Raw genomic sequence first — 19,676 nt, 5'->3', positions numbered from 1 at the left:
TCCAAACCTTCTCTTAGTCCAGCAGTTTAGAATATGCAGAGTTAATCTGCTGTTATTATTGCAATCCTTCCTCATTAGTCTCAACTGACCTCTTCATTAGATCAGATTGAATAGTTCAGCACTGAAAGCACCACCAGGAAATAGTTCCTAATTATCATTCCAAATGCTGTGTTTCCAAAATAAACTCCACCACAAAACCCTTGGAGCTATCTCTTCAATGCTGTAGTAGTAACACATTTATGTTGAGGTAAAGGTATTAGAAAAATCTTCACAGATGTTAGAATGTAATTGTGTGTCAGCTGAGTATTTCAGTATATTCAAAGTGTGTCTCCTAAAGTTACACTTCTACCTTAGCTCCAATGATGCCAAACAGCTGCATCCTATTTCTTACTTCTCTGGGAAGCCCAATGGAGTACCATGGTTCACTCAGACTGTCTGATAGTAAATTGCTTCAGAGTTTACTATTGGACTAACTTTTAGTATAGGAAAAAATAGAAGAGTTTTATCCTTCCCTTTTTAATGTTTGCTAGAACCACTTCCTTTACACAACGTCATTTTTATTTTTATTACAATTGATCTTTAAATTGAGAAATATTTTACATTTCATGTATACTGAGGAAAAATAGGGAAAATATTCAAATTGCAACTATAACTTTATCATAGGCCCTTTACTGATCAGTGATACATAAGATGTTCTCATGCTTTTTAATTCGTTTTAGAGGATGGGGATAAATTGAGATATATTCAGCATTTTTTAATGTAAGAATCTCTATGTAAGAACTCTCTATGTAAGAATATGGTAATTTAAGGAGTAAAAGTGATGTCGTCTCTAAAGAGCTCTTCAATGTCTTGTCATGTAGTTGATCACTATTTCTTCTCAAAATGCATGACTCCCATCAAACCCAATTCTATCCCAATCTCTTTCTAACACAGAGAGTACAGAATAATGTTTAGCATATGTTGTCTTATGAGGTATTTTAAACGAAACCCTTACTTTATTAAAGTATGCTAAAAGCAAAAATTAAAGAAAGGTGAAACAGGTGTATATAGTCTCTAACCGGTACTATATTCTCATGCTGCTTTAAATTATTTCAATATAAATATTTTTTTACTTTACCCAGTATTGCAAATAGTGAATCTGAGGCGAAAGCCCCGGTTGTATGACTCCACACCTCTGAAAATCAAATTTCAATCATTTAGTAGAGTAAATAACTTAATGTCTTGACTTTTTACCATCAAATTTGTAATTTGAATTTGTTTAGAAAGTATTTTATAGTGTTTTGCCCATGCACAGACAGTTTTCCCTGGGAAAATGTCTGAGGTGGCACAGTTAGCACTAGTTTGACCCAGGCTTAGTGTTCAAAAGAACGTCCTGTGGAAACTTCTCTGATGTTGATTTAGCAAAACGTTTTGATGTGTGCTTATGTAATTTGCTGATTTGGAATCTCAGTACAACATACATTAGTTTACTCTTTCTGAGCTTTTATACTACTGATAGTTCATATATAAGAATTTAACAAATACTTTTATGTAGCTTAGCTGGACTAATTGAAGACAAGTGAGTCCAAGTTGTTTTTTACTGAGGCAGTCAGTCAGGTAAAGGGATAAGGCTGAAGAGTTCAACCTTCTGTGTTAATATTATTTGAAAACATATGTCCCATATTTTAAATCCTTTTAACAAAAGCAAAATTTCTCACTTTCAGTCATATTGCAGTGATCCCGACCTTGTTCTGGAACTGAAGAATCTCATTGTAGTATTTGCTGATACTTTGCAGGTACATATTATATTCGTAATTTAACTGAAATTCCTAGAGTTAAATTTTTCCTTTGGGTAAGTGCAATGCTTTTGGTTTTCCTGAATCATATATATGAATCAAGAACAAAATTGCACAATGATATTTTTAAAATACAGGTATTTCTTGCCTTGGTTCCGCTTTTTCAGTATTACCAATTAAATGTATGCATTCTGGGCTATCTAGCTAACATCCAGTTACTCATATACGTGCAAAATTAATATTAGCTTTGTATTTTGTGTACGTTTTTGTCTTTTATAAATGCTTTACTTCTGATCTTTAGCAAGAATACCATTTCAGGTATGATTAACTCTCTAGCTGAAAGACCAGATGAACATCATTGGCAAGTATTCTTGCAATATTTAACTGACTGATGAAAAAGGTTAATTATATGCATAAATAGCAAACTAAAATGTTATAGAGAAATGGGACAAATTTCTGCTTGAAACCTGAAAGCATAAGATAAAGTATTTGGTAAGAATTTAATATATAATCTTCTAATTGTAGTGGTGTATTTAAAGTACTAGAACTGTTTTATAGAAGTGACAAGATTGAATAATAAGTCTCATCTCAGAGTCCTGAAGTGACGTGATAGGAATTGAGTGTGTTACTTCTTGAATTATCCACCCTTTTCATTTTTATACCTTAGGGCTATGGTTTTCCTGTGAACCGACTATTTGATCTTTTATTTGAGATAAGAGACCAGTACAATGAAACACTTCTTAAAAAGTGGTCTGGACTGTTCAGGTTGGTATTTCAAAATAAGCATGCCTTTTGTGTTGCATCTCTTGTTTTCATCTAACTTCAAGGTTTTTTGATAGAGCTGTAATTTTGGAAGAATTTATTAACTTGGTATCGTGTATGAACTTCAGGTTGGATAGGACTAAGATATTCATCACATGTAACTAATATTTAGGACAAGAGCCATCAAGTACTGCTTCTGTAGTTAAGGGAGAGAAGGAGGGTTTCCAACGGGACGTTATTGGAGAAACATGCAGGAGAGGGATGTCTGTTTTTCTTCATTAGGAACCTAGTAACTAGGCTATTGCAATAGGTCATTAGGTTCCTAATTTATGTTGTCTTAATGTTTACATTTAGCTGATACACGTGTCTCCCTGACAGACTACTGACATTGCCAGTACCTCATCTTTTTATTTTTTTTTAATGCGGGTTGGTTTCCACCTATTCTTTGGAATCATTTGATTGAGTAAATTGTAAACCCAGCCTGGGATTGCACTCCAAAGCCTGTTTGCAGATAGAGTGTGATGTCTAAATGTGCAGAAATTGTTTAACCTAAACTATGTTACATTGTATTATAGAAAACCTTAAAATTAAATTGACCGCTTGAGGTTCTCAAGCTCTGTAGACTCCTAGTATGGTCATTTGACTAGTAGAAAAGTCCAGAGGGCACTTAACGCTGTGGCCATGCACCTAGTTGAAGTTTTCTTAATCACTCGATTGACTATATGTAGCTGTGGTACCTAAGTGAGACACTCTGAATATCTGCCATACTGTAGGCAAAGTTAGGCTACCATAATAAGTATCTCATTATGGTTTACCGTGGAGTAGACTAGTTTATCTAATGTTCCTTTGCTGTACCATGCTTTGAGTCATACATATTAAAATGCTTTCAGCTATTTTTTCTCTGTGATTAGACACAGTATAAAGAGTTAGCATATAAAACGTACTTTCAAATTAATCTAAAAATGGCATAGAGGTCTGAAATTACGTTGATTGCAGCTCATAACTTTTTGAAGCTGCCCATCTAAGTGTGGTAATAAAATTTATATTCATTTACATGTTGTAACACTGGAAACTACTGTAAATAAGTTACATGTCCTAAATTTTTTTCACTTTACTAATTCACCAGGGATATTTTTGAAGCGGACAACTACAGCCCTATTCCTGTAGCAAATGAAGAGGAATACAAAATAGTTATAAGCAAATTTCCTTTTCAAGATCCAGAACTTGATAAGGTAAGGAAAAGTTTTATGTTTTTAAAGTTCGTTGAAATCCAATTAAGGACACTTGGGACAGTAATGTTTTTTATAATTAAAAAGCAATTAAAATTTGACAAGCTAGGTAGATTAAGAGGCTAAATCACCTTCTTTGTGTGTAATTATCTAGTCATAAATAAATATGAACATTAAAGCTTTAGTCATTTGCTCTGATGTTTGAGTGAATAATGAAACCCGTTGTTTTGTAAACAAATTAATAATACACTTGATATAGTCTTTATGTAACTATAATACAGTCTGTCTTTAATTAGTTAAATTTTGTTGCAACCCATTGGATTTAGTAACTCATAGTATAGTATATGCTGTAGCATTGCAAAAATACATGTAAAATAGGGATCTGTTAGAGGCAGCAACTTTTGTATTTTACTTTTAAAATTAATTATTTATGTTTGAGCAGGTGGGGCATGCATGAAGAGACTGTAAATAATTCTGCCACAGTAGGGTATTATTTCATAGTCTCATCCATTCTTCCACTGCAAACTCCTTTCACAGAAAGGTGGTTAATATGTTCTGCTTTTCAAATGTGGTTTTGATAATACTGATGAAGAAATAACGGGCCCGTGATGGAGTCTGTAGAGGGGAACTAAATCTAAGAACTGCATGACAGTGGGGGTAGCTGTTGTAGAGGGACACTGGTTTTTATACACGATCTATCACTACAGATATCTGCAAAAGGACAAGAGGAAATGGCCTCAAGTTGCACCAGGGGAGGTTTAGATTGGGTATTAGGAAAAATTTCTTCACTGAAGGGGTTGTCAAACACTGGAACAGGCTGTCCAGGGAGGTGGTTGAGTCACCATCCCTGGAGGTATTTGAAAGACGTGTAGATGTGGTGCTGAGGGACATGGTTTAGTGGTCGACTTCGCCATGCTGGGTTAACAGTTGGACTCAATGATCTTAAAAGTCTTTTCCAACCGAAACGATTCTATGATTCTAAGAGTAAAAAGATACTCTAATTCTATGATTCAGCAGAGATTTACCAGGCAAATGTAACGGCTGCATGTCATTAATTGCAGCCATTATTATTGCAGTGAAGATGAAAAACAAAAGGTGGGGTTTATGCTGATTTTTCAATAAGGCTCCAGAGTGCATGCTGGATGCTTTCCTCCATCAAATTCATTCACTTAGCCATTTTGATACTAAAATAAGATAAACAGAACGGAAATCCCTTACAATGTTGGAAGTATACTACACCCCAGATACTATTTAGCATGACATATTTTGCTAATAAATTGCAGAGATTTTTAACTTGCACTAAATAATTTTATCTGCTAACCTCTCTTGCTCTTTGCATGCGTGTGTGGATGTTACTTGTGTAGGCATGTGTAGTTACATATATGTATGCTTAATACAAAGCTTTGGCTCTTATTTCAGTAGAAGAGAAATGTATTTTCTGTGCTCAACAGTTTTCATTTTGGTTTATGACACAGAGAGGGATTTATATTTCATAGTGAGCAGCACTTTTTGCAGATATTTTAAGGGCAGAATCTCACTGATGCTTAGTTTTTGGGCTGGTGAGCTTGGAAGTAAAGCTGGGAATCGGGTTGGATTCTGTTCCCAATTCTATCATTGACCAGCTGCGTGGTGCTAGTAAGTCACTTCACATCTCTCTGTCCCTGTTAATTCATCTGTAAAGTGGGGATAACATTTTTTCACATGTCTGTGGAAAGAGCTTTGAAACCTGTACGTGAAGCAGAAGGACATCATTAGAAATAAGGCAGTCTGAGTGGGTTTTTTTTCTTGTGTCCTGTCAATTTTTGAAGCAATTTAGTGGACTTCAGCCAACTGTAGCAAAGGGGCAGAAGTTTCAAAGATAATTGAGTTCCTAAAAGTTTTGCAACTAGGCAGTGGGATAGAGGAGAAACAATCATTAAGTATCCTTGTTGAAAGAAAGACTGCAGTGTTACCTTATGCGTTATTAGATAGCAGCTAATACTTGTGGAGGGGAAACTTTACAAATCTTCCATTTTATGAGTCCACTTTATAAATCCTCCAGTCCTCTATTGGTTGCTGTTTATAATTTCATCCACTTCACCTCTCTGTTGTTGCCTCAGGCTACAAGGCACTGGGAGGTCCTACTGAGTGGGTTAATTTAATCTACATTTTAATATTTAAAATAAATATTTAAAAAATAGATATGTAGGTTCAGACTAGTGGCTGAAGGAACCTGTGTAGTTGGTAGAGGGGAAGAAACACCCCAGAGGGCTAATTCCATTTGATGCATCTCTAGTGCCTTTTACAGATTAAGGGGAATTTAACCTTTGAAAATCTCTCTCTCTCTCTCTCTCCATTTAGTATAAAAAGAGACAAACATGAGTGAGTGTCTCATTTTTAACTGTAGGTTAGGATGAATCACCCTCACATTTTACAGGTAAGTTTATCATAGGAGTTGCTTTCAGGACGTTAGGCAGACAGAAGTTTTGTGTCCTTCTGTATTGGCCAGACATGGCAGAGGATAAAGAATTGCTTCACTTAGATTGTTAAATATAGGAAGGTTGAGACTCAAGCCCTGCTGACAGAATATTGTAATGATCCGAAATAGTTATATGTAATAGCACTTGTTTTATGTGTAAAAAATTAATTGCTTAAATCAGGTGAACACATGTTTAAAGTAAATTTTATTGTTAAAAAAAAATCTGCTGTTGCTGTTGAATGACATGAAAGCCTGCTCTGTATAACACATAATTGTCACACCACCTGATCTTAAATAAAGAGGTATGATTAGGAGACTCTCAAGGTAATCTGTTTTGTCTTGGTTTTTTAATACACAAATGCCTTTTTTTTAATAAGAGAAATGGAATTCTTCAGGGATGATACCAGCTGTTAATTATTTTTCTCATGCATTAGAGTAAACAGAAAATTAATTGTTTTGCAGATTTCAAAAATTATGTATTCACTGCAGAGATATGAATTTGGTATATGTAGATTTAATTGAACGTATTTCTTTTTGTCCTCCCAAATACAATATCAGCTTTAAAATTGAAGTAAGAAGCATGATTTTATTCTTACAGACTACTAGTATTTCCCACATGTTAATCCAAATTGTTGAAATGAATTCAAACTGCTTTGGTTTTGTGAGCCATCAAGAGAAAGTAAATATATGATAGTAAATATACATACCTAAAAGTACTCAAGATGCTTTGAAAATCCCGGATGTACTGAACATCTCAAACTTTTTATTTTCACTGCTTTCATTGGCCAAAAAATGTTTGCATTTTTGAACCTCTCATCCCACTTACATCTATCTTGTTTATTCACATTAAAAGTGGTTTGAGACCTGTTTTTTAATGTATATTTGTAAATTGCTTTCTACAGAGGGTTCTTAAATTACATAAAGTCTCCCAACTTTATTGTAATTTAAATAAATGATAAAGTTCTATTTTGCTTATAAGCTGTTTAAACAGATATAGATGTCAGACCAATGCATACTACTGTTTGTATTTGATGAAAACCGGAAAAGTTTAGGATAGATTAAAATATTGATAGTGTTAAGTGGCTTTCTAACTGTTGCATGTAATACCAAGCTCTCCTTATAATCAGTTTCAAGTGTACGACAGTATTATCTTTTCTTTTCACAGCAATCCTTTCCAAAGAAGCTTCCAATGTCTCAGTCAGTGCCTCAGATTTATATCCAGGTTAAGGAATTTATTTATGCAAGCCTTAAGTTTTCAGAGTCACTTCACCGCAGGTAAGCTTGAAGTATCAGGAATGTGACTATGTAACCTATAACTTCCAGGTGACCTAAAAATATATATTAAATTGAAAATATATTTTCTTGTGTACTTGCTAGCTGTGCTTGTTTCATAATTTACATATAATTTACATATACAGTTCTTTATATTTAATTGATGATTCCCAATGCTATAGCATATATTTCATATGTGTGTATATATATTGTATGCAATATGTATATATCTGTATGGGTGAAGGTAGCTTGGCATGGTAAGCGGTTTAAAACACTGCTGGGGTTTTTTAAACAGTATTGACTCGTTTGAATAATCTAGAGGTTTTAGTTATTTAACAAAGCCTGTAAGATTTGAAAAATATACTTTGGTACCGACCATTTCAGAAATAATTGTGTAGCATACCCGATTAGTTTGAACAGTGTTTCCCTTCTCAGTGCTTTGAATTTCCTTAGCAATGATTTCTCCTGCAACAAAACGTGCTGTCTGTATGCTCATTCGCTCTTCCATCGCACCTTTTTTTCTCCCGTTTCCTTTCCTCTTGTGGCTTTCAAAAGCTTAGTTTTAATTACAAAAAATAACATTCATACATCTGAAATCTGGAAGGTATTCATGGCTGGTCATCCACTTCTGCACTGTTAAAGATGTAAATGACTTGCTTTCACACATTCTTGATTGATACTGTGTATAATTTACACGTACTAATGAGCGCATGTTGACCTCCTCAGTAACTCATTAAAACCCATAAATTACTCTTTCCAAACTGCTGTGTCAATAAACATGTCTAAAATATATTTTAAAAAAAAAAAAAAAAAGCTTTTGCTTCAGTGTTGAAATTCAGTTAATGGATAATTTGGTAAGTGAAAGAGCTGCTCTGTGTATTAGAACACAGAAGACTTGGAGCGACCAGAAATTAAACACACATAGGGAATTCTTAGCATGAAAAGTCCCCTTTGCAGGGAAAAAAAAAAAGTGAAGTATTACTGTCAAGGTATTGTCACGTACAGCATAGTTATAAAAATAACCATTTTTTTTCAGCTCAACAGAAATAGATGATATGCTCAGAAAATCTACAAATTTGCTGCTTACGAGAACTCTAAGTAGTTGTTTACAGAACCTAATTAAAAAACCTCATATAGGTTTAACTGAGGTAAGTTTTAAAATGCATACTCAAAACTGTATTTTTTAAGACAATTTGTTCTAAAACTAGTCTTGTAGATGTAGATATACCATGGTATTAAGATTTGTGTAAGAAAAACAAGTACTGTTTCTTTAAAATTGAAAATTTGAGGAGGTGAAAGATGAAGTCTAAAGAAGCATCAATATCTGTTACATAAATAATACAGTGTTGACTCTAGTTGGAAGTATGTTTACACAGAGATGTCTTTTGAGAGAGAGGTGGCAATGAGAGAGTTCTGTCTCCTGTATGATAAACAGAGATTTGCAAGAAATAAGCCAAAGACTCTTACTTCTTTGGTTGCATACAGAACATGGTTCGTGTGTTCTGCTCCTGACTAGCAATTAGTAGCACATTGTTATGTTTCTTTTTCATCCTATTAAAAAAAGGGGGGGGGGGGGGGGGGGGGAGAAAATCTTTCTCACATGAACTGTGTAGTTTCAGAGTAAACCAACCAGATCAAAAAAATCTAAAATCTCAAATTCACTCTGACACGTGAAAATTTTTCAATAGTAATTGCAATTAAAATATTTTAGTAGGTTTGTGCATGTTGTTTCTTCATCGGGACTCTTGGTTCAATTTGTTTATTGGTCAGAATAAGGAGGCAGGGTGAGGCAGTGAATCACTGAACATTCACTGCAGGTACACGGAATGTCAGGAGACAGCAGGTACCTACTGAAACATGCTGAGAAGGACATTGTTGCTGTTAGCACAGTGTTATGTCATATTGAATGTTGGTTTTAAAATGCAAGAACTGCCTGTATAAATGAAATAAAGAAGAAGAAGATGAGGAAAGAGCTCTATAAATCATATATTGACGTGTTACTAAGACAAGCCATACAATTTTTCTGAGACATAGTTTTCTATGTTCTTGAAATTGGTACAGGAATATTTTCAATGCTCTGAAAATAAATTCACTACTGTTTTTGAGGTGTTTCATTATCAAGTCAGTATGTTTCATGAGAAAAATGTTAAAAAGAGAAAACTTATTTTACCAAGCATTACATTAGTGTTCTCTAAAACAGACAGTATGCAGTGAGAATTAAGATACAATAGACGAATATTTCAGTTACTATGCATTATGTATGTTGTCTAATTTCCGAATACAAATGCAGGTCCTGCTTATAAAAACATTTATATCATGTACATGCAGATTGTTGCTATTGTTGAGTGGAGGAGGAGTTGACAACCTTATTTTTGAAATTCCCTAACTTCAGAACGCATCATTTTGCAGACACTATTGTGAAATTATTTTTTTTTTTATAGCAGTCATTTTTTAAAAAGTACTTTAATGGTAAAAATTAGTGATTTGCTTTTGGCAATGTATTTTCCTTTATTTTGCTTTTTTAAATTCTAAAATATCAATTGGATTTATTTTAACTGAGTAAGTGTCTGCACCTTCATTTTTAAAATGTTATCATTTGTATGTGAACTGTAGTATTACTCCTTAGTAGCATTTGAAAGCAAACTTGAAAACTAACGGGTGGTAACCAGAAATACTGTAATTCATTTCTAGTAGCATTGTTGCTGAAAGAAGTAACCATTTACAAAATCAAATGACAATGGGTGATACAAAAAAGATTTTTACAATAATTTTTTGTCTCTTGTAGCTTGTTCAAATCATCATAAACACAACACACCTGGAACAAGCCTGTAAATACCTTGAGGATTTTATATCTAACATTACAAATATTTCACAAGTCACTGTTCACACTGCAAGACTTTATGGACTTTCTACATTTAAGGTATGGTGTATGTCATCCTTTATATGACTATGTCGGTAAAGTTACATTAAAATCTTTATGAATGAAGCATTTTAAAATAAAAGGGGGTGAGGGCAAAGCTGCATGCTTTCTCATTTTTGTCTCTAAAACAATTATGAACTGTTAAGAATTCAGTTGTAACACTGAGCAGATAAACACTGGTTTTTGTATTACCAGTATGATCTGAAATATGTCAGTATGTGAGAAGCATCAATATTCTCTTTCAGATGCATCTTTTATTAAGTTACAAAATTATAAGTGAAGCTTAACTACACCAGAAGCTTTTAATAGATTAAGCTCCAGTCTGTGTAACATCTCCCTTTCCTGAATGGAATCAAGCAAAACAGCTAGTTTAGTCCAAAATGTTTGTGTTATTTATTTGTTTTCATTCCACAATAGAAATATTTCGTGGTTTATTTTCAAATTGTGTAATTTAGTAATATAAAAGCAGTATTAAGAATGTGCTACAAAGCATAAATTATTCAGCTGTGTTTTTAGAATTCATATTTTATTTACATGTCCTTTACATACACAGTAATGCTTGTTAAAATTATCACTGGGTGCTTGACTGTTTCTTATGTATGTCAAGTGCTTATCTGCACAAACTGTATTTTTTCTGACATTTTTCAGAAATGGCAGAAGTACTTAAGCTTATATCTCAAAAAATTAAAGTAAATCATAGGTGATGCATACTCAGCATAGGCAATTGTCATTTCAACCGTTACATGGCAACGTTTGTAAGCTGAATATAAAATAATCCTAAAATAAAAAATGTTGTAGTTTTCATTCTATATAAGGCTCCTTATCTCATTAGTATGTTAAGTTCTACAAGTTGTTCTTGCATTTGTCTATACAAAAATTCTAAAGGATTTTGAAAAGAGGAAACTACAGCAAAAATACCAAGTGACCTGTATAGCCACACCCGATGTCCTTGGCAGAGCAAAAGCCACCACATCCTCATCTGTGAAGTCCCTCTCTGCAATATCACTCAAAAGGCCTTAGCCCTTTTTTAGTTAGAAGGCAGACACATGTGCTGTTAATGAGAAACCTGCACGTAAAAATTAAATTGCTGAAGACAACTTATACACATAATGCCAGGTAACTCAAGATCACTGCAATTTATCCCTAAAATAAATTAGTCAAAATTCTGATCATTGCTCAGGCAGTTTTATGTCGTAATGACCCTGGTAAACTCTAAAACAAGATCCCATCGGCTGGACTAGCTATGCTGAGTGCGAAGATGGTTTGGTCTCAGGTCACTCAATGGCCCAACACCAGAAACCCTCCTGTGCTGTTGCACTGGGGAGAGGCGTAGAGATACTTAGAGATCCTTCATGCTCTGGTGGTGGTTGAGCACCAGATACTTCTTTTGAGCACCAGATGGTTGTGTACATTGAAGAACCAGGTTTTGGTATTCATATACGTAAAACATGTATATAAAATGAAATATGAAATTATTTTGTTGACTGAGTCTGGCTCAGTAGCTTCTTTGGTTTAGAATAGAAGCAAATGCATGTGCCTGGCGGTGGTTTGGGGTTTTCTTTCTGTGGTGGGTTGACCCTGGCTGGATACAAGGTGCCCATCAAAGCTGCTCTGTCACTCCCCTCCTCAGCTGGACAGAGGAGAGAAAATATAATGAAAGGCACGTGGGTCGAGGTAAGGACACGGAGAGATCATTCACCAATTACCACCATGGCAAAACAGCCTCAACTTGGGGAAAATTAATTTAATCAGAGAAGGGTGATAAGAAATAAAACCGGATCTTAAAAGCACCTTCCCCTTACCCCTCTCTTCTTCATGGGCTCAACTTCACCCCCAATTTTCTTTACCTCCTCCCCTCAAGCACTGCAGGGGGATGAGGAAATGGGGGTTGCAGTCAGTTCAACTGACTCTGCTGCTCCTTCCTCCCCGGGGCGGGGGGACACTCCTCACGCTCCTCCCCTGCTCCAGCCTGAGGTCCCTCCCAGGGGAGACAGTCCTCCATGAACTTCTCCAACACAAGTCCTTCCCATGGGCTACAGTTCTTCACAAACTGCTCCACTGTGGGTCCTTTCCACAGGATGCAGTCCTCCAGGAGCAGACTGCTCCAGCATGGACCCCCCATGATCCTGCCAGCAAATCTGCTCCAGCATGGGCTCCTCTCTCCATGAGGCCACAGGTCCTGCCAGGGGCCTGCTCCAGCGTGGGCTTCTCACAGGGTCACAGCCTCCTTTGGGCATCCACCTGCTCTGACGTGGGGTCCTCCACGGGCTGCAGGTGTATATCTGCTCCACTGTGAACCTCCATGGGCTGCAGGGGGAGCCTGTCTTACCATGGTCTTCTACCACGAGCTGCAGAGGAACCTCTGCTCCAGCACCTGGGGCACCTTGTCCCTCTCCTTCTTCACGGGCATTGGTGTCTGCAGAGTTGTTTCTCTCACATATTCTCACTTTTCTCTCCGGCTGCAGTTGCCGTTGTGCAGTAGCTTTTTCCCCTTTCTTAAATACCACCTTCACTGATGGGTTTGGCCTTGGCCAGCAGCAGGTCTGACTTGGAGCCGTCTGGCTTTGGCTCAATTGGACATGGGCAAGCTTCCATAAACTTCTCACAGAAACCACCCCTGTAGTCCCCCTGCTATCAAAACCTTGCCATGCAAACGCAATACACTTTCTGAAGAAAACATTCTCACAGAAGAATACTCCTGTAGAGGTTGCCTCGTGCCGTTAATTCAGCCAGTGCATTGCCGCCTTAGTCACTTGGGGCTTCTATGCAAAAATTTTTGAAAGAGAACAAAACAAAAGTCATCAAGGATTCCAAGGCAGCTGCAACTTGAACTTTAGGTATTTGTGGTTTTTTCAGTGTACACTGAAACAAAGGAGGGTGATTTCTTGTATTTATGGGATAAAGAAGACTAATCCTATTGAGACTAGTTCTGTTTTCTGCACTTTTTTTTTTTTTGTCTTGGTGCAATATGTAGCCTATCCTATTATAACATCCCCTCTGGCATAGGTGTTAAAAGGTGGGTGAGGTGGAATAAGACATCATCATTGCAAGACACTTCATATTTCCAGGTGATTGCCAACAATTTTCCCATTAACTGTCATTTGTTTTGCTAAGGATTTAATGAATAAGACAAGACAGAAAGGTTCTGGGCTAGAAACTGTAGGTTACCGTTGCCCTACCAGTAGTTTTACAATTTTGCCCGTCCTTAAGACCTAGGCTGCCTAGTTTGCTTGTTGTGTACTGGTAGTGCATGTGTGTCTCTGAATTTGCCTATCTACAGATATTTTTGTGTAAGGTCAATCCATAATCTTTTTAACATTTAAATAAAACACTTAATGCAGCCATAGTCTTTGACTTCATTAAGAGGTAAGATGGTCTTTATCCTTGAATTTCATTTGATAAATTCAGTTGAAAGTTTGCATTATATTTTGTGCTGATTGCTTATGCTGTAAGTTATGTTTAACTGTCCTAAAAACTATCTAAGTTCTATTTGAGGAAGTCACAGAATATTATATCTGTGTTTAGTGAGCTTAGTATCTATGCAATACAGAATGAATGCTGACAAACACGTAAGAATTTTTTTTACGGTTTCTCTCCTGTCTCTTTCCCTGGAGAACTTGTTAGTACAATGTTCTCCACTTATAGTAGAAAATTCTTTTCTCGTTAATCCCTCTTTTCCCCCCTCCCCTTCAATTTTAATGAAAAACTGCTTGCAGTTCCCCAACTGGGCCCTCACAAAGTTTGGTATGTTCTACTGTTATTAAATTCATCTCCTGGTGGCAAATCATGTCACCTCCATTCTTTCCAAGTGGTAAAAAATCTCCTTTTATTAGCAGCATTGATCACATTTACATTCCATGAGGTGATCTTATAAGTACACCTACACTGTATTTTTTTAATAGAAGCCTTCAGGCCTATTTCATGTCTACTATTTTAGAGGGCTGTTTTTCTCATTTTATTTTTGTATATAAGATCTCATTTTATGACGTCCTTCAAACTCTCCAAGCATTGTTTCACATTGGTGGAAATTAAAAAAAAACACCACCACACAAACACTAAAACTTGTTTCATTTTATCATTTTAAAAAATTGTGTCACTTTCAGTATTTATAGCCATGTTTTCCAGCTTTGAATGACCATTGTTTTTCTTTGTTTAAATCAGCAGTCGCACTAAGCATAAATAGGTAATTTTAGGGGATTGTACTTTGATATTTATACACGGCAGGGCCACATGCTTTCTTGCTTCCTCTTGAAGTGCCTTTGGCCTGACTCAAGACTAAATTTGACACACTCAATGTGATACCGTCTTCAAGCTCAGATAATTTTGATTTATTTTTTTTTCCTTTTTCTTTTTGCCTTTCTTATTCGCACCTTTCTGAAGTGCCATTTTTTTGGACTGTGTTCTCCCACAGGAAATGAGCAATGGGAATTTCATCCACTTTTATGTTGCTCCAGTACATCCAGCCTGTTTTTACTCTCTAAAAACCTTCAGCAACTGACCAGTTCACTTTAAATCAAGTGTCTTATTTGAATTATTTCTCAAGATCAGTGAAGAAAGTTTTACATTGAGCCCAAATTAGAACGTGGCATTTATCGAGCGTCTTTAAAGCTCCAGGCTGGCAAAAGCATGCTGTTCTAGCAAGATACACCTTATTGAGCATCTGTATGTAGATCCCATTGCATCTAGGAGGATGTCCCCTAAACAAATAAGGCACGTAGATAGCATCGTAAACTCACTTCACAGGAAATGCTAGACTTTACCTCTTTACTATTCCAAAAAGTAGAATCTGGGCAGTGGCAGAACAAAAAGTAGGGGTGGGAGGAAGTAGGGGAGTGCTCTGAATCATGGTGTGTGATGATCAGGATATTTAAAGGAGGATGAAAAATGGTGCGTATTCTTCAGATACGCAGCTTTAAGGCATTATTTACACAAAAATCATACAATTGCTGGACTTCTGGGCATAACATAAAATAATTAGGTTCTTTCATTATTTTCTTTGTAAAAGAGGACAAATAAACTTTGTGTCAGGGTTGATAAATTTGTTAGGCTGAATTAAAGGTGATTGATTGTTGTGAAGAGAGTAAAGCAATTGCTTTGTTTCCAAATTCAGATGAATTTCATTCTTCTCTGAGAACTTAGATTAGTCTGTAGAAATATTCTGTTCTGAACACTCTTATAGTATAGATTACGGGAGTGCTTCAAAAACTGCAACCTCAGACTTATCGTAAGACAGAAGTTAAAATATTGATTTAAATAAAATATTTTTTGAATCTAAGAAAAACACAAGACTTCTGTTTTGTTGATTAATATAATTTTGTCTGCATTCTAATAATATTCTAGAATTCTGATAATTGCACACTTCTTTTTTTTTCAGGATGCAAGGCATGCTGCAGAAGGAGAAATATACACAAAACTTAACCAAAAAATAGATGAATTTATTCAGATTGCTGATTATGATTGGACAATGTCTGAATCTGATGGAAGAGCTAGTGGATACTTAATGGACCTTATTAACTTTTTAAGAAGCACGTTTCAAGTTTTTACTCATTTACCTGTAAGTGTTCAAAATTAAGTTTAATTTCAAACTATCGGGGCATTATTTTATTTTAAAATAGTAAGATTTTGAAGATAGATGTGATTTTTTTTAATTGTGCACATGCTGGCAGATACTTTTTTTTTTTTATCTTTTTTCAGTACAAATGTATTTTCAGATGTGTTTCAGTATGTTGATGATGCTTACCCGTGGTAATACTTAGAAAATACTTTCAAATATTTTAGTAATATTGTTAACAACAGCTAATTTACAAATACTGGAAGAACTCATGCAGGTTTCTAGAGCATCAGATGGTCTTTTTAATTAATCGTATTGGTTCTGTGTACGCATGCATTGATTCAAACAATGCAGAATTGGTGCAAATCCTGCATTTGTACATAACGTTGCGGAGGTCTTGGATTTTCCGAGGTTGTTTTTAGCTAAATACTTTTGATCATGAAAAGTCATTTGATTCTAGTTAACTGAGCTTCATTGAAATGAATCCTTGTTCATATTCAAATATATCCCGTGTTACTTTCTCCTAGGTAAAAGGGTACTGTTAACCTGTTTTATGTACTACTTGTTACATTCTGTTGTCTGATTTCCCTTTGCTTTAAGACAAAAAAGACTATCTCTTGTTTGATTTATCACCATAATAGTCTATAGCTTTATAGATCTGGAGTAACTTGAATAACTTTTTCAAGCTACATCTGCTATTCATTAGCTTGTCCGTGGTTGCTGCTGTCACACTGATGTCTGAGTGCGTTACCCACAAGCAATGCCTATAAAGAATAAGTCCTCAATGCATAGAATGTTTTGAGGCTCCAGAATGGAAGTAAAAGATAATTTCTTTACATGCACAGCAAGGTTTTGAAGTTGCTGGCCTAGTGGGCTTATCTGGTCTTCCAAATCACACATGAAGAGGCTGTGACTCTTCAGTCTCCTTTGTTTTTACTGACTCGAAGACATAACCCACTCAAAATTTATCACATAACATTGATGTGTATGTGAGGCATGAGGCATGTGCTTCTGTGCCACATCAGTTGGGCGTTTTTTGACAAAGAATAGCAAGTTTGTTAGATAGTTAAATTCATTGTAACTTAACATACAAAGCAGTGTGAACAAACGGCACTGCTCCTCAATGGTCATATGCGTATAGCAGTTAAGAGATGCGCACCTTCTAGAGAAGGACGTACAGAAGTCTGCCATGAATGTATGTTGTGATACAGCTGTTTGGAAATGAGCCACAGACAGAACAAAATAATGTGTTACGAGGGATGGAAGGAAGCAGCTGTGGCATTAGGACTTGAAAAGTGTGAAAGGAGTAGAAATATGTGCCTGGGGGCACAAGTCAACCTTTGGAGAAAGCTAGTTCCTGTGAAGAGGTTATTTGGTAATTTCAAACTCTGGTCAGGGAACAGGCAGGCTGTAGAACTGTATGGATGACTGGTCTGGTCTGGCAAGAGGGTTCTTGTAATTTTTAACTTATCATGTGTGTTGCTCCCTATTGTGACTTGGCCAATTGTAGAAATGTACAGTCCTATGAATGTTGTTGTGCATGAGCTATGAAGGTTACATGAAAATGTGTATACAGTTTTGTTGTGATTATGGTGATTCTGGTTAGATTTGTAAGTTATTTTAATAAAAAGAAAATTTATAGTAAAATCATTTTCAAAGATAAGCCCAGAACTAGGTTCCATAACTCATTAAAATATTAAGTGCTTTGGAGTGCTAAACTAAGCTAGGTTCTCATATGCCATATTTAAGATCTGTAATAGTTTTAATATTTATTTTCATTAATGGATTATTCCGTTAATGTCACAGTGCCATTTCTATAACAATTTTTGTATGTCTGGCAGAAACATTCCACTGCTCAAAATAGTTTCTCAGAACCTTTTCAGTAATTAGAAGTCAAAGTACAGAAGTCCTAGCACTGGCTTTAATTCTAGTAAGGAAAAGAGCAGAACAAGTAGAAGAATCTCTTCTCTTCCTACCTTAGCGTATCTGATCATGTTAGAGGTGGGCATTGTGTTAGGGCTGGGGGCACTAGTTGGCCACACTATTTCTCCATGGTCTTGTTCAAGGGTCACTGACTTTCTCTTTGATGCTGTTTCAAACCGTAGTCTTCCTGTAGAGGTGTTATGATACTTTCTTTAACAATTTTTCATTGCAGTCGTTAAATTCCTGTCATTAGAGTCTTGTTTTATTTCAGCTGTATGTGTAAGCTGTGTAAATGCACAGGGATGTGTCTCCTTTTGTGCTTCCATGTGGGGCTATACTGAATTATTTCTGTACTAATGTAGACATAACTTTTAAAAACCACATCTTTTGTTACATACCTGTTTTATGCAATTTGTATTATTTTTATTGGAACATTAGAGATCTAAATTAGGTAGACCATGATCTCAATTTTACTGAAACTGCACACTTCATGGCACAACTTAGTAGGGGTCTGGTATCTCTGTTGAATCACTGGAAATGTCTTGCGTCTCTGAAGCTTTTTTTTTTCCTCTTAAGTTTTATATCTTAGTTTTCTCCTCTGTGTTTGTTTATTGTACTTAAGAAGTAGTTTTGGAAAAGAAAATAGCTTTTTTTTCTACCCTGCAGTTATATTACCATTAGATTTATGTTAAAATTTATTAATGGGTTGTGTTACATTTAGATTCTTACTGTCCTGAGCCATTGTAAGTCTTGCTTCAACAAAAGTATGTTAATAACATACAGATAGCCTCTGTAAGCCAAGATGGTACACATGCCTTTTTTTTTTTTTTTAACCTAAGTATTTTGGAATATATTATATGTTATCATGAAAACTTTCTGGAAAGGCATATCAGCAGACTCTTTGTCATTTGAAGTTTGCTACTTTTATATTTTCCTTATTACAGAAAAATATTTTATTGCTGAATTAGTATTACTTAAAGTATAATCTCTTTGTTATGCCTCGACAAAATACTATGTACATTCACAGATATAAAAAAAATAATTTAAGGAATTATGTAGCTGTAATTGATCTTTTTGGAAGCTTTTCTTTACCTTTTATTGCTACCAATTTTTTATTCTTTTTTTTTTTTGATGTTGACAGTACATCTTAATTTTTTTGTTTTGATTGCCTTACTGGTTTCCTTCTCAGAATAACAACAATGACCATGCAGCTATGTCGGTAAGTAGACGCAAGATGAAGAAAAAGCATGTGAACTGAAAAACTATGAACTGCCTGCAGGCTTATTGCTTCAATTTTTAATCATTTAATCATGATGACTTGCTGTGTACCTTGTGTGGTTGCATGCAGGGATCAGGGTAATGACTAACATGGGGCTTTCGTATACTGGGACAGCAGAGGCCCTAAAAACCTTGCAGAAGGTTGATGGGGTGTGCCTTGCATCCCAAATGAGATAATTTAGAGGAGACTATGAGCCCTTTTGGACGAGAGGTCAGGTATCAAAATGCAGCTATGAGACGTGCATACAGAATAAGGGTAGGTAACAGCATAAAGAATCAGTGAAAGTTCCATCGTTCCTGGGGTCAAGGGAATGTGTGTGCTCAATTGTATTTTTTTTTTTTTTTAAGAATATGATGGATTGCATTGAAGAATTCTTCAAAGCCCTGATTATTTTCAGGTCATCAATTTTTTGTATAAGGAGTTTATTTTGATTTAGCGTAAGCATTTCTATGATAACGAAAGTGTTGGAATTAATATTATTCTGTTAAGAGTCGCTTCTGAATATTC

At 35.6% G+C, this 19,676-nt stretch overlaps 1 protein-coding gene across 15 annotated transcripts in view; it reads left to right on the top strand.

The window, feature by feature from the left end:
• The window catches only part of EXOC6 (exocyst complex component 6), a 99,254-nt gene that overhangs the window by 38,990 nt on the left and 40,588 nt on the right, over positions 1 to 19,676 (top strand). For 7 of the 15 annotated variants that reach the window (XR_012587779.1, XM_074593294.1, XM_074593289.1 and 4 more), the window contains exons 12-19: positions 1,704 to 1,775; positions 2,443 to 2,540; positions 3,664 to 3,769; positions 7,390 to 7,499; positions 8,533 to 8,644; positions 10,282 to 10,416; positions 15,791 to 15,970; positions 19,080 to 19,109. Coding sequence is in view for 12 of the 15 variants with exons in the window: in XM_074593294.1 (XP_074449395.1) it covers positions 1,704 to 1,775; positions 2,443 to 2,540; positions 3,664 to 3,769; positions 7,390 to 7,499; positions 8,533 to 8,644; positions 10,282 to 10,416; positions 15,791 to 15,970; positions 19,080 to 19,109 (843 nt within the window). In the remaining 3 variants the exon portion in view is untranslated. Of the gene's footprint in view, positions 1 to 1,703; positions 1,776 to 2,442; positions 2,541 to 3,663; positions 3,770 to 7,389; positions 7,500 to 8,532; positions 8,645 to 10,281; positions 10,417 to 15,790; positions 15,971 to 19,031; positions 19,110 to 19,676 lie in introns of all 15 variants that reach the window. The other 8 variants (XM_074593292.1, XM_074593290.1, XM_074593296.1 and 5 more) reach the window with 2 other exon arrangements.

This window comes from Larus michahellis, chromosome 6, assembly GCF_964199755.1.
Source record: "Larus michahellis chromosome 6, bLarMic1.1, whole genome shotgun sequence".
Classification (NCBI taxonomy): Eukaryota; Metazoa; Chordata; class Aves; order Charadriiformes; family Laridae; genus Larus; species Larus michahellis.
The sequence above is the reverse complement of the archived record's forward strand: the minus strand, read 5'-3'. Positions and strand labels throughout refer to the sequence as shown.